This window comes from Ctenocephalides felis, unplaced genomic scaffold (genome assembly GCF_003426905.1).
Source record: "Ctenocephalides felis isolate EL2017-DRISC unplaced genomic scaffold, ASM342690v1 CF-g0.4_SCAFFOLD_00845, whole genome shotgun sequence".
NCBI lineage: Eukaryota > Metazoa > Arthropoda > Insecta > Siphonaptera > Pulicidae > Ctenocephalides > Ctenocephalides felis.
The window spans coordinates 71,792,354-71,808,265 of record NW_020536999.1 but is presented as its reverse complement, the minus strand read 5'-3'; the positions used below and the strand labels follow the sequence as shown (position 1 = coordinate 71,808,265).

At 30.1% G+C, this 15,912-nt stretch overlaps 1 protein-coding gene across 1 annotated transcript in view; it reads right to left on the bottom strand.

Annotated features, from left to right (window-relative positions):
• Positions 1 to 277: 277 nt before the first annotated feature.
• The window catches only part of LOC113388280 (PHD finger protein 7-like), a 40,412-nt gene continuing 24,777 nt past the window's right edge, over positions 278 to 15,912 (bottom strand). The window contains exons 9-11 of the mRNA XM_026625680.1: positions 7,710 to 7,968; positions 4,226 to 4,310; positions 278 to 528 (exon numbers count right to left, since the gene is read on the bottom strand). Coding sequence (XP_026481465.1) covers positions 278 to 528; positions 4,226 to 4,310; positions 7,710 to 7,968 — 595 coding nt within the window. The remainder of the gene's footprint in view (positions 529 to 4,225; positions 4,311 to 7,709; positions 7,969 to 15,912) is intronic.

Below are 15,912 nucleotides of genomic sequence, written 5' to 3'. Positions count from 1 at the left end.
TAAAAATTTACACCTTCGATTGGCCAGCAGAACTCAAGCGCCGCCGACGGTAATGGTGTGAACCATCGTAACGGCCGATGGTGACATTCCGCTCTTATTCATCGACCGTGGGATGAAAATAATTGCCGAAATTATCGGAAAAATGTCTTAAAGGCAGTATTGAAGTCCTGGGTAGACAAAAATTTGGATCGCAGACCATGGACATTCCAACAGGACTCAGCACCATCAAACTCAGCACGCGTCTACCAAAAATGGCTTATAAAAGAGGTTTTTCGCTTCATTTCCATCGCACAATAGCCACCAAAATCTCTGGATCTAAATTCGCTGGACTTTTGTGTCTTGGACATTTTGAAGAGTAAGGTTCGCACTCAAAAATACCAAAGTGTCGATCATCCCATAAAGGCGCCTCGCCGGGAATGGACCAAAATACCCCAGAGCCACTTTCGTGCAGCGTGTTATGGTTTTTCTGCCGTTTGAAGGCCATAATTCGTGCCAAAGGTGGACAATTAGAACAAATGTAAACTGATTCTAAAATTTTATGTTATTTCTGACATCTTTGCTTTTGAACAATAAAATTTAAAATGAAAATGACAAAGTTATAGCGCTTTACTTTGTTGCAATACATATCAGCCACCCTGTATATAATTCTAGAAACCCAAATCAATTCAAAACTATGCTATCACAACATATGATTAACTTGAACCATACAACTTGTCAAATACAACCATCCTATATATTGAAAAGAATTGTGACCTTAGAAAGATAGTTGAGTCGTTACTTATATCCTTTAATACTTCTTCTCAATCTTCAGAAAATTCTCATCTTTTACATGACAGTTCTAAAGTCATTATAAATTTCATGAAAAGTAATTCTTTACAGTGTTATAATCTTTCGTTCGTTACATTCCTTCTCTGTTTCTCATTCCTCTTTTGTTTCTTACACCCCGCATTCACTTATTCTACCGCATGTGCCGCTAACCTTGATCAGTTGTGTCACAATGCAAAGCGATTGAACACATACAATATAGGAGACAATATGTGCTCCTTTAATTTCTCTTTATCTAATTATATTAGTTATGATATCTTTCACACAAGTTTAGTGTTTATTAAATTTTATATAATTATTTTTTTCTGTGTTTTTCCTGGTTTGGTATGTATATAAATTGCTCCTTTTAATTTTTATATATTGTAATATAAACTATTGTTATTTATGTAATGTTTTTTAGATTACTGAATGAAAACACACATCAATTAAATACAATTAATAATAGATTAATAAAATAGATAAGATTTTCGAACATTTGCAGAAAAATACACGGGTTTTTTCTATCTCAGTCGACCTTTATTGACCCTGAGACTTCTCTTGTACTTTTCGAAAGGTATTTTTTCATGGAATCCTGTTCATTTTCATTTATATAGTTTCCTGAGAGATATCATTTCACAGTATTGCACCAGTTATTAGCAACAAACAATATAAATGAATCAGAAAATTGAACATCCCCGACCCTTGTACTTCCCAAAAATTCTGCAATGGATCTTGATTAAAATTTTTGGTACATAAATAATGAAATCCTGGAATCACTTTTTTTTCAAATGTGCCTTAAACCCTCTATAGCTTTTCATCCAGTTCTTAACGCATGCGGCATTTTGATAGAATTTTGAACTTTATGAACTGTATTGAATTCAACACTATTTTGGCACTGTGGTACGTGACACTTCGCCATATTGAATTTTTTTATTAATTCATTTGTTTTTCTGAAGTATTCGTTCGTAATCGGTCGTTATCGAGTAGTACCGTACAATAGGCCTACGGGTTTGATTGTACGCCTAGACCGACAAACGACGCTAGTTTTGAATTTGGAAAAAGTAAAACCCTCTATCGCACGAGCGGAACACTAATACGATAAAAAGTTCATTTGTTCTATGTTTACCCCTCATTCGTAGTTTCTATAAATGTTTGAAGTTATTAAAATGAAAAATATTTTTTAGGCAAGACAGATATTACAGCTGTTCAAAGAATGAGATTGCCAGCAAAAAAATAAAAAATACAAGCAGTCAATGAATGTATGTTAATCTCAATTACATAAAGTTCTTCAAACACAATTATATGATGAGTGAAGTTGGAAAAACAATATTTGTTTAGGCGTTGTTTAACATAATCCACTGTGTGAACGAATATTATAAAAGTTATCAATCAGCAATTACTTCATTTCTCTAATGAATGAATTTCTAAATGCTAATTACAATGACAAACCGATCATGTCATATTTGAAGTATGATTTTAGTTACATTATTGCTTTTAAATTTTATACATATTTTTAATGCTATTATAAATATATATAATTTATAATTTATCATTATATAAATGTGTATAATGGTTGACACTAATAAATGTGTGCATCCCGAGTTTTACCATAATACGAATAAACATTATTTAAAATTGTTATATGATATATTCATTTTTCTTAAATGACATATTGTACAGTAGCAAATAAGTTTTACTTATTTACGCGTGTGTATTTGATTCGGCTCTGGAAAAGCTGCTGTACCCTTAATCATGGGAGCACATCAACTTTAGTTCCACAGTTCAGTAAATTCATGTTAGATCGATGATTATTAAACTTATGGTAATTTTATAAATTTATTAAAACTTGGTTATGTCAAACATACGTAAAACAAAAGTTGTATATGTTTTCATATAGATCAAAATATGTTTCTAATTGAAAATTAGCCCATCTCGGGCACTGCGGAGTAAAATGGAAATGGGAAAAACTCTCACACTACTTCTTCCCTAGACAATATTAAAATTTAATATATTCGTTTCTTTCTCCCGATTTTTACGTTCAGAAGGAATACTTAAAGGGTTCTCCGCTCAGACGTGGGCATTCAAATTAATGGCGCAAAAGGGTCTGATCGAGTTTCCACACAGAATTGGCCCCACCCTGGTATTGAAATGATGCCATTTTCGAGAAAATCCGATATACCAAATTTCAAATCCGTAGCTTATCATTTGGCCGAGATATCATTGAAAATATGTGAAAGTGGCCCCTTTTTTCAAAGTCGTTTTTTGACGAAACTCTAAAAGATGTCGACAAACAAATAACGCAGTTCTATTCACATCGATGTGGACTATATTATCATTAATAAATATTCTATGAAAAAGTAAAAATAATTTTTAGTCCATGTGGTAGAACATATTCAAAAGGATGGGGCCAATTCTGTATGGAAACTCGATCAGACCCTTTGAAATGAAAATTAATGAATTTTAGTAATCGAGTATTTGAAACTAATTTTGGTATTACAATCATATTATATTTGTAATAATTCAATAATAACAAAAATATACTAGAATATATTATATTAAGATAAATATACAAATTCTAATATTATCTAGGAAATATATAATCAAACCGTAATATAAATCAACAAAAACATGGCCAGTTGTAATATTCATTTCAACTTATTATAATAAACATTTAGTGAAATTTAGTAAAAAATGCATTATAGTGTTAGTTCGTTCCATAGTCTGTCATTTTTAACTCTCAATAACTAATAATCATCCCGTGCAAAATTTGACATTCTTAAGCAATTCATTTTCTTCTAAACAATTTTAATGAAAACTTTATTAACGAATATACAAAGACAAACGAACAAGAATCGCCATTTTGTAAACTGACACAAAAATAATACTGGTAGTGTACTTAGTACTGGTATAATACTTCTTAGTAACCAACATAAAACATTTGAAAATACTTTTTCGTCGGCTCACTAGCGCCAAATTTGCGACTTCAAATGGAAGTAGCCCTTCTCAATGCGGGTTTTGTTCTGAGATAAAAGGTGCTGACTTCTTCCCTCAATTGAGTTTGAGTTTAACTTAGCTCACAGACCTGCCTTAGAGCTGTACTACCCATTATTATTATTATTATGCACATACATGTTATATGCCGACTTTAAATTTAATTTGTTCACTCCGTGCATTTATATCTAACACAGGTTGTAATCAATAATTAAAAAGTTGTAATTAATATGGTAAAAAGTTCCAGTCCATATTCGAAATATTAACATTTGAAAAATTTCAATTAATTTTGAGAGTAATGAAAAAACTGTGAAATTTTATTTGTCAATGGTTCTGAAAACTTCGAGAAACGTCGATTTTGTCAGCAAAATGTTATAAATCACAATTTAAAAGCGAAATATTACAATAAAATTATGTTTAAAGTCCATACCTGAGGAGCTTGACATTGCTCTCACTCCATTATCAACAACATTATCCAACACATCAACTGCTTTACCAGGTGCATCGGCAACTACCTACATTAACAACATTTTCTTTATTAACAAATCAATACGAATACATAATACATCAAAAGGAGCAATTTATTTTCTTTTGATTTTAAGGATGGATTTACGAATTTTAAAAGAGGAATAATAATTATTTCTCGAGGATACTATTTATCAAATCAATTAACTTCCTGCGATAAACTAGATTAATAAACATATTCAACATAGCTGAATATGTCAATATAAACAATTTTATTTAAACTGGCTTCTTAAAATATTTTTAACTTGCCGTAGGGTAAGTTATAGTAATCGCAAAAAATTCGAAAATGAAAATTTTTATATACCTATTCGTTTCAGAGGTTTCTGAACATTTTGGCATACCTTAGAAAAAATGGATGTATGTGTGTGTGTGTATAGGTGTGTGTTTATGGGTGTGTGTGTGCGAATACAAATTTCGTCGACGATTTCGGGAACACGGTTCAACCGAGTTCGATTATTCAAAAAACATTCGATTCGTATTGATAAGGACACATGCTGATCAGTTTTTGGCATAAGTAGGTCTAACCGTTTCGAAGATATGGGGCAAAATGTGCCACAAACGGTAACTCAGTTTTTAAGAGAACGGAGTGTCCGATTTTAATAATTCAAAAAATATTGTACTTGTATGTACAAGATGAAAAATTTATCAAATTTTCATGAAAGCAGGTCTAGCAGTTTCGGAAATCTAGTAAAAAAAGTAAAAAAAATGTATAAATTTTGTTTACATTCCTATCGATTCCGTACCAATGTTTATCCGTTAGACGGTGACGCGGCGCTTACGCGCTTCGATAATTTGTCTTTATACAGTTAAAGCAATACGATTGCTTTCAAAAAAAGTTCAGAATTTCCAAAACATTTCAAAATTAAGAAAAAAAATGTTTCTTCTTTTTTTCAAAAAAAGTAAATTTTTGTCAAAAATTCATAGTTTCTCAAAAATCTCATTTTTTCAAAAATGCTAATCTTTTAAAAAAAAAAATTTGGTACGGAAAGTTCCAGCAATTTGCCTTAAGGCACGATGCCATGCGCCCCACTAGTTAACTTCCCGTAGAAGATCACTCATATTGATTTATATACATTTCGGTAGAGACTGTTGTGTAAATAACAAACCTTTTTCCAAAAATATAAAAGATATTGAAAAAATATTAATCGCTTTGTGTGTAATTTTGTGTCTCTTTTCTTTCCGATACATGCAATCGCCGTAAAAATTTGGGAAAATAATAGGTATATCACCGGGAGGATTTTTACATATTTTTTATCAAAACCAAGTGAAAAGGGTTGGCCATTAGTAAGATTTATTTTAAATTATTAAACAATTATATTTATAGTACGTTTATCTCTTTTACAACAAACGCATATCTTGTAATAATCATTATAGTAGTAGGGTAAAGCGGGGCTTAAAAATCCGCAGGAAAAAGGTCACCAAACTAGTGAAGAATGGACAGGTTTTCGGAAATTGAAACCAAAAGATACGGATAAATATAGGGTAAAGCGGAACGGTTTACCATATATGCAGTTAAAGCAGTACGATTGCTTTGGAAAAAGTTCGGAACTTCCAAAATATTTCAAAATAAAGAGAGTTTTTTTCCAAAAAAAAAATTTTTTAAATTAAACTACTTGCCGTGTGGCCGTAATATTTTAGTAAGTTCTATAGGACTATGATATATATCGCCAAAAAGAGTTCCATAAAAATCGGCTTAATTTTTTTTTCAACAGTTAATTGCAAGAAAACGGCTCGGTAGATCTTCACCTAAAACTAACCAGTATCATTCCCAACTTTTGAACGGCTTTTGATTTTTTAAAATCGATTCGGTAGTATAAGCCTAAACATGGACGAGAAGTTTAACACTATTTTCCAAAGAACAAAGAAACGGCTCAGCAGATCGTCGCACAAAACTGACAAACGATAACCCTCACCCCGTCATACATCAAACGGCTTTTAAATTTCTGAAATCGGTTCAGGCCTTTTTGAGCAAATGTCGATGAAAACTCTAATTTTGACAATCGCCTAAAAAACGTTACTAATTTTTGCTAACTTTGACAAATTTTCTTGTGGTAGAGTAAACTTGTCGGTTAGTACCTACCGTAAAAAATCATGAAAATCGTCGAAAATTTTTTTAACAAGTTATTACAAGAATACGACCCGGTCGACCTTTACCAAAAACTAATCAGGTCGATTCCCAACCAATATTTTTCGAATGGTTTTTGAATTTTCAAAATCGATTCAGAATTGCGAGCTAAAACGTGGACATTTTTTTCACTTTTCTGCGATTTACAAAAAACATTTAGGCCGATCGTCGTACAAAACCGAAAAACGCAAGTCCTCATCGAGATACATCGAATGGCTTTTAAATTTTTGAAATCGGTCCGGCCGTTTCAAGCCACCCACTTTTTTAAATTGGTAAATTTGGGAATTTTCCGATGCGTTGAAATCTATGATGGGTAAAACTTTTCCCAAAACTAATTGCACCATTCGATAGCAAAAAAAATCACTGATAACGATAGTAAAAAAAATTTTTATTTTTTTGCATTTTTAGAGGGGTCGGTGCTGACTATACTTATAGTTAGCACCGAATTTGGCCCCACCTATTTATCTCGAGAACGGAAAAAGCAAAAAAAAATTAGTTTATACCAATCGAAGCAAAACATCTTAAAAAAAAATCAGGTCATATCAGTTTTGCCAATTTCCATCATCGCGGTGCTAAGTGCAGAAATAGTATTTTTACCCATCAAAAAGCAATGACAGTAATTGCTTTGGTTTCAAAAAAATCGAAAGTAGCGTCACTTGAACTGTAACTTGTAACTTGGAAACTAATTGTCGGATTGTCATGAAGTTTTGACATACATTTTCTTAAAGTTGTTGCTTCACATAAATCCTATAGACGATTACATAACTATATTATCTATGTGTTATCCTACGGACTTATTGAGTGACGTAATAGTACTTTCGTAGTTTTAAAAACATTTGGTTGTCTATTTAAATTTTCCTATTATAAATTGTTAATTGTGGTGTTACTTTAACAACTTATACATATACATGATATATAAATTGATACATTATACATTTTGACGACATTCCGAATATATTATAGTTGTTTGATGACGATTGATTTTCATGGTATCATTTTGGTTGCGATTAAACTATATGGTGGCAACTGATTACAATTCCCAGACATAATGAAAGCGTACTAAGCATATTTTATACATATATAACTGAAATGTATAACAATTGACCTATTTTGTAAACGCAATGCGTATATCCGGCAGCTTCTTGAAATGACCACATTGCGTAATTTAAAAAAGCAAACAATTACTTAAATTTTTTTTTTAATAAATTAGCTGCCCATTATTGAATTATTCGCAGAACAAAACATACTTTATACACACACTAACCATTATCCCCTCTGTGACTTGCTTCGCCTCAACGGTTTTACAACTTCCATAATTAGAACATTTCTTATTCAAAGATTTATTCTTGCATTTTATTGGTGGCAGTTGCATCGATAAAGAAATGTTATGTTGTTGTAAAGCATTCGATAGGCACATGGTACATTTATATTTTGAATTTTCTTCGGAACTTAAACTTTGGCTCATGCACGCCTTGTGACATCCTGATGAACCACAGTAAATGCAAAGAAGTAATATCCAGTCTCTGAAATTATAGAGTTGAGATAAATGATAGTAATTAATTTTTATGGTTGAGCGGAAAAAGATGCGCAATGAAAATTGGCTCAGAATTAATTTTCAACTCTTAAAACTTTGTTCAATTTTTGTTTAATCAAAAGTTATAAATTAAGTGTAAGTGTAAAACTTTCCCGAAATGTGTCGACTTAATATAAATCGCCTTAGTGAATTAGAATTGAGATTTAGCCCCTTTTAAATTGTCACGATTCTTAAATGTGTTGAACTCATAATTAAATAAGTATGCCCATAATTATACAAACATCAACAAAATCGCATAAAAAAATTCTTCGATAATTAACTAACAAGGGAACCCTCAGGTTTACTCGTCCGGGATTTTGATGAAACTTCGCATGGTGATAGAGTTGATAATCAAACCAAACCTTGTAAAATATTATAGGCCTATGATAAGTGGTTTAATTATGAAAATTAATTAAAGTTGCTAAAAATAGACCGCGCGTTATATGATCCCGTAATAGTTATATCCTCATAGCTGTGCTCGTTGAAGCGCTTGCTCCTACGTTTTGCATTCGGATTCATAGATAAGAGAGTTAAAAGTAATCGAGTTTGAATCTCAATTTATATACTTATAATTTTTTTTTTTAATATGTATAATATATGTAATTATTTATAGGTGTGTTTCAAATAATTCAATTTTTGTTCGCAAATTATATGAAATAAAAAAATAAATATAATATTTTTGCGATATTTAACTGAACATAAAAATATGTTAAAAAAATACAAAAAATAAATTATAAGCTGTTGAGACTTCTGCTTTCAAAATTTTTCTTCTGCTATTTCCATTTGAGAATTAATATTATATCGCGTAGTTCGATTAGCATATTATTACTTTTACACAATTATATAATTGTGTAAAAATAATAATATAATACTGAATATTTTTACTGCTTAAATACCAATGATACCACTGATAAATTTTGTACTCTAAAGTGTTGTTATTTCAGGCTATGGAAAAACAAGATTAAATAAATGTATTTTGTTTCGTATATTTTTCGGTATGTATATTCCTGATTGCCGTCATTTACGGCCAAAGATTGTCGTAGTTAGAAATATCACCCCTTACTATTCAATAAATTATACATTTGAGCTATTCACACTTGAATACAATTTCATTGTTCTGTATCTTTAAAGTAACATTTTTATATTTTCTGGAGAATACACAATGGTATTTATTTTGACTTTTATGCCTAAAAAAGATCATAAAACTGCCTGCGAGACAAGAACCACTTCCTTCCGAAAGCAAAAACGACAAAAACACTAAATGCCTGTACGAGTTAACAGATTTAATACCAGTTTAAGGAAGTCGGATATGAAAAATCTTGTGAAACAACTCCACTTGTATCGGAGTGATAACTCCGGAGTGAGTTACCATCTCTAATATATATATATATATATATATATATATATATATATATATATATATATATATATATATATATATATATATATATATTGGGACGGGTCGATTTGTATGAGTAACTAGCTGTAAGTGGAATTCTGTCTTAAGGCAATTAGGGCATCGTGCCTTAAGGCAAATTGCTGGAACTTCCCTTACCAAAAATTATTATTTTTTTTAAAAACGATTAAAATTGAAAAATTGAAAAAAATTTACTTCGAAAAAATAAGATTTTTGAGAAACTATAAATTGGACAAAAAATTACTTTTTTTTGAAAAAAAAATTTTTTTAAAAAAAATTTTTTTTTAATTTTTTTTTTTTTTTTTTTTTTTTTTTATTTTGACATATTTTGGAAGATCTGAACTTGTTTTTCAGAGCAATCGTACTGCTTTAACTGCATAGAGACGAAATATAAAGCTTGTAAGCGCGGCGTCGCTGTCTAACGGGTAAACATTGATACGGAACCCATAGGAAAATAAACAAAATTTATACTTATTGTTAAAATCTCTATAAAATATCTGAAAATTTGATGTGCATATCTCTAATGATCATTTTAGACCGCCAAATGGCATTTTTTTTTACTTCTATCGTTATATCTCCGAAACCGCTAGACCTGCCTTTATGAAAATTTGATCAATTCTTTATCTTGTCAATACAAGTAAAATGATTTTTGAATTATTAAAATCGGACGCTCCGTTCTCTTAAAAACTGAGTTACCGTTTTCGGCACTTTTTGCCCCGTATCTCCGGAACGGCTAGACCTGCCTTCGCCAAAAACTAATCAGCACGTCTCCTTATCAATACGAATCGAATGTTTTTTGAATTATTCAAATCGGTTGATCCGTGTTCCCGAAATCGTCGACGAAAATTTGTATCCGCACATACACACACACACACACACACACACACACACACACACACACACGCACATACATCCATTTTTTCTAAGGTATGCCAAAATATTCAGAAACCTCTGAAACGTAAAGATATATAAAAATCTTCATTTTCGATTTTTTTGCGATTACTATAACTTACCCTACGGGAAGTTAAAAAAAAGTCGCATAGGCACATATGATATTCGTATACTAGAGATCAAAACAAGATACTATGCCGAAGAAATCATATCTCTAAAATGAATTCTGATGTGCATCCACCCAAAGATTGGGTCAAATTTTGAAAAATCCTGTTTTTTGGTTCATTTAGAGCGACCCAATAATGTCTAAATGTATGACCGACCCCCAGTAACTTTTTGGGTTTTGTTGAATTGTTTTTATGTTGTTGTAACCGTTTATTCAAGTTCTGGCTAGTTTCTCCTATGTAAATTAAATTACAATCTAAACAATTTATTTGATAGACGAGATTTCTGAGTCGTTCGATATTAAAAGGGGTTTTTGTTTTGGTAAAAATAGTGCTAGTAGTTGTACTAAAATTGGTTACAAGTCGGAGTCCAGATTTATAAAAAAAGTTTTTCCAAGGAACATACAATTCTTTAATGTATGGCAAACATATTACACCAGAATGAGTTTCTGAGTCAGGTAAATCGTTATGTACTGTGGAATTGTCTTGTGTCCTGTGTGGAATCGTTATGTACTGTGAAAAGGTACGTTCGTCTGTTACTAGTTACGAAATTTATAAGTTTTAGGGGATAGGAGTTATCTGTTAGAATTTATTATAGTACCTATTTTCATTTTGAGTGGATGATGAGAAAAATTATTAAGGTAACGTCCAGAGTTAGTTGGTTTTTGGTACCAATTTGTTATTAGTTTGTTATCCGTAGTACGTATAAGTTTTATGTCTAAGAAACTTATCGAGTTCATTGTCTCCAATTCTACTGTAAATTTTAATTTTTTATTGACGTTATTAAATTGATCAATTATCATAGTGATATCATCACTAGGGATATAAGTGATAATAACATCTACATAACGGTAATAAAAAATATGTATATTGTAATTTTTAAAAATTGTATTTTCAAGAAGTTGTAAAGATATTTCTGCTAGAGACCCCATTGGCGCCCCAAAAATTTGATAATAGAAAGAGCCATTGAATTCAAAATAAGTGTTAGAGACAATGAACTTGACAGTTTGCCTGAACCAGTGCAAAGATAAAGAAGTCAACGGGGAAATTTCATCCCATCGGATTGTTAAAGCATCTAAAATAAGGTCTAGGGGTACATTAGTAAAAAGTGAGACTACGTCTAAGCTAATTAGTTTTTAGTTGTCTGGTATATAATTGATCTTGTGTTTTAAGTCAGTAACGAGTTCATAAGAATTTTTTATGTAGTGTGGTGATTGTTTTGTTATTGTAGTTATAATATATATATATATATATATATATATATATATATATATATATGAGTTCTTGAGGGCGATACATCAAACAAAGAAAAGCCAAAGATTTATAAAATAATCTTTATTTCCAAACGTTTCGACATTCAATTTAATGTCATCATCAGTGGATCTAAAAACAGTATGAAAATTAGTATATCTAGGTAATTATAATATATGTGGATTGGTAAAGTAACTATACAATAAGAGAAAAATTAACAAACAGCAACACTTAACAACAAACCAAATATAAAAGATAGGAAAGATAGTAGAGACTAGAATTAAATAAATAATTAAAAAGTATAGGCAAAAATATCTAAGTACACTCATATAAACCTACGCATATATACATATATATACATACACATATACACACACATACATATATATATATATATATATATATATATATATATATACATGCATATATACATACACACACACATGCAAACATATAATACGCATATACATATACAGATACAACAATATATACCTACATATGTACACATATACATGTACGACTATACATATATAAATATACGTATATACATATATGCAATGTGCATGCATATTCACAACGACGTACATGTACATGTATGAAACATACTTATACTTATACCTATCTATGTAACTATAGCTATACACGTATACACATACATATACGCATAAACATGTATATATACATATATACATACATACATATATACATATATACGAGGTCTGTTCAAAAAGTACCCGGAATTACTAATAATTAAATTTCGCGGGTCTGGAGTGTCTGATTGTCAAAATTTTTTTTTATTGTGTTGGTATACATGCCCCTAAAGTATGATGAAATTTTCAGCTATATTCACTGTTTACTTTGTCTGTGGTAGTCGCTAAGGTTCGACGTGTTTTTCTGAGCTCGGCGATTTTTACAATGGAAGAATTGAAAAGTCAAAGAATTTGTATTAAATTTTGCGTAAAAAATGAAATAAAGTGTTGCAAAGTGCAAAAATTCACCAGATATGGCTCCGTGTGACTTTTTCCTATTCCCAAAGTTGAAGAGACCCATGAAAGGACGGCGGTTTTCCTCGATTGAAGAAAATCGCTGAGAGTGCTCAAGGACATATCAAAAAGTGAATATCAAGGGTGCTTCGAAAATTGGAAAAAACGCTGGCATAAGTGTATTATATCTGGGGGGGACTACTTTGAAGGGGACCACATTAATGTAGACGAATAAATAAATATTTTTTTGAAAAAACGAAAATTCCGGGTACTTTTTGAACAGACCTCGTATATATATATATATATATATATATATATATATATATATATATACAATACATATATATATATACATATGTACATAAATGCTCACAAATATATACATATATATATACATACATACATATATACGCAAATACAAATACATGTATACACATATACACATGTATATACATACAAACATATATGTAAATAAGTAATATACATATATATACATACATACATACAAATACATATATATATATAAACATACAATATATGTAAACTCGTAAATATGTAAAGCAAGCAAAATATTTATGAAGATGGATAATACATATAAAAAACAAGTGGACTTACATTACGTTGATTGGTTACATATAGAGAAGTGTACACAGCACTAGAGATTGGCACTAACATTTATACAACTAACTTGTCAACACTATGCATTTTTTATATAATTTTTTTGTATGATGTAAACAGAAAAATGATAGTTTTATTGAACAAAAATGTAAGTAGAATTATGTAATTTCTGCCACGACTTCTGTACTTTGCGAGTACCGAGGCATGTATAAACGCCAACACATGTTTTGAGAGATTTTTAAGGGTCATTCCAGGATTGTTATGGGCGGGTAGGTAGAAAATAGTCGGAAGTTGAAACTAGTAATGTTAGGCTAGGTTTGTATGGTTAGAATTAGGAGAAAAAAAATTGGAAATGTTATTTAGTATTACCAAGTAGTTATACTAATAACTCAAATATCTAAAATAAAAAAATTTTTAAGGTTTATTCAAAATTTGCTATGTATGGGTAGGTAAAGCTCGGGTATCAAGGCCGAAGTTAAACTAGGAAGTGTTGGCAAGGTTAGTAAGGTCAATTAGTTTTGTTCAGAGGAGATAAATTTGGAAACATTATTTAGTAGTACTTGGTAGTTATCGCAGAGTAAGGAGGAATCCGATCTTTTGTTCACCGCGTGATCACATATTGATATGAAACAAGATTCTGCAAAACGTCTCTGAATGGTGTTCCGTTCATGGTAGAGAATACTGGCATTATAAAAGTTAAAGGAGTGTTTGAAATTTTTTATGTGTTCTGTTATCATAGTTTGGTTTTGGTTGGGGTTTTTCGAATTATTGTCATGTTGTTTGAGTCTTTTTATTAAATTTTGTCCGGTTTCACCTATGTAAGTAGAAGGGCAATCATTGCAATTTATTTTGTAGACAATGTTGGAAGTACGTTCTATACTAGTGGGAGATTTCAGGTTTGTGTAGAGGGATTTAAGAGTTAGATCTATGTTGCAGGTTAGTCTGATGTCTACCTTATGGAAAAGTTTTTTCCACACTGGAAAAAGTTCTTTTACGTAAGGTAAACAAACGTTGCCTATATAGTTATTGTCTTTAGAATTTTTTTCTGGGGAAAAAGAAGAATGCATACTGTTGAGGGTTTTAAGTCTGTTGGAGGTGACGGAGTTGATGAGGTGCGGTGGATATGAGTTGTTAATTAAAGTTGTGCGGATGAGGGATAAGTTAGAGGGCCAAAATTGTTTGTCTGAGAGTAGGATGGCATGGTCGACTAAATTAATAATAGTGCCTATCTTCATGCTAGAAGGGTGGTAAGAATGATAATTTAAATACCTACCCGACCAAGTAGGTTTTTGGAACCAATTAGTGATAATTCGATTGTCTGTGGTTTTTATAATTTTTACATCTAAAAAGCTGATAGAATTTTCTTGTTCTTTTTTAGATCCACTGATGATGACATTAAATTGAATGTCGAAACGTTTGGAAATAAAGATTATTTTATAAATCTTTGGCTTTTCTTTGTTTGATGTATCGCCCTCAAGAACTCACTCATATATTTCAACATCAAAATTAACTACTAAATCATATATATATATATATATATATATATATATATATACTAGCTGACCCGGCAAACGCTGTTTTGCCATCAAAAATATTTTTCCGCATTGCAAAAGTTCTTATAATATACATGATATATTAATAATAATGTTACATTTTTATTACACAAATTTCTTTACATTTTGATAATTAATTCGAACGCATCATAGTGCTTTGTTTATTTTAATTTTATTTATGTCAAATAGTGAAATATTTTTAATCAATGAATAAATTAGATTTTAGTCTGAATCATCGCAGTACCATTATCTAAATATATAATTTTTATATAAATATCAGATTTTTTACTTTTGCATTTAATTTAAAAATATTGAATGTCAATTTCAAATATCCAATATGCACTAAATTTTTAAATGCCAAAATATTTCCTTTTTGGTTCGAAATTTAATATAATATGATATAATTTATATCTATACATAACTTGGAGTAATTAATTTATTTGTATCTTATTGAAGTCGTTAAAAATTCATTTTTTTTTGAACTGTCAGAATTTTGTTTATGATTAATGTTAAATTCCATATGTCGCTTTTTTATTGTGATCTATAATGTTTTAATCACTTATCATATAAATTTTCGACTGCAAATTGATATTCATACTATCCCTGAAACTAACATGGATAAAGTTCTGAAAAATCCGAGTCCAAATCTATAAAATGTTTGATTTTTGGCACTTTTATTAATTTTTTATCAATTTTTGTACTGTAAAATAATGGATGATTATTTATCAAAATTGTAATATTTAGACTATAATTTTAGATGTATACTTTTTATTTTGGCATTGAATTATTTTCATTAAAATCAAGTGAAACATAAATATATTTATTTGATATTTATATAAAACATATAATTAAAATATGCATTAAAATCAATATTATTAGTCAATATTTATTTATTATAAATTAATAATTATTTTAAGTGATCAATGAATATATTATATGCTTGTTAAATTCATAAAAAAGTGCAAATTCAACACGGGAATATTGTGGAAATAAATATTTTTTTACATAAAGATCTGA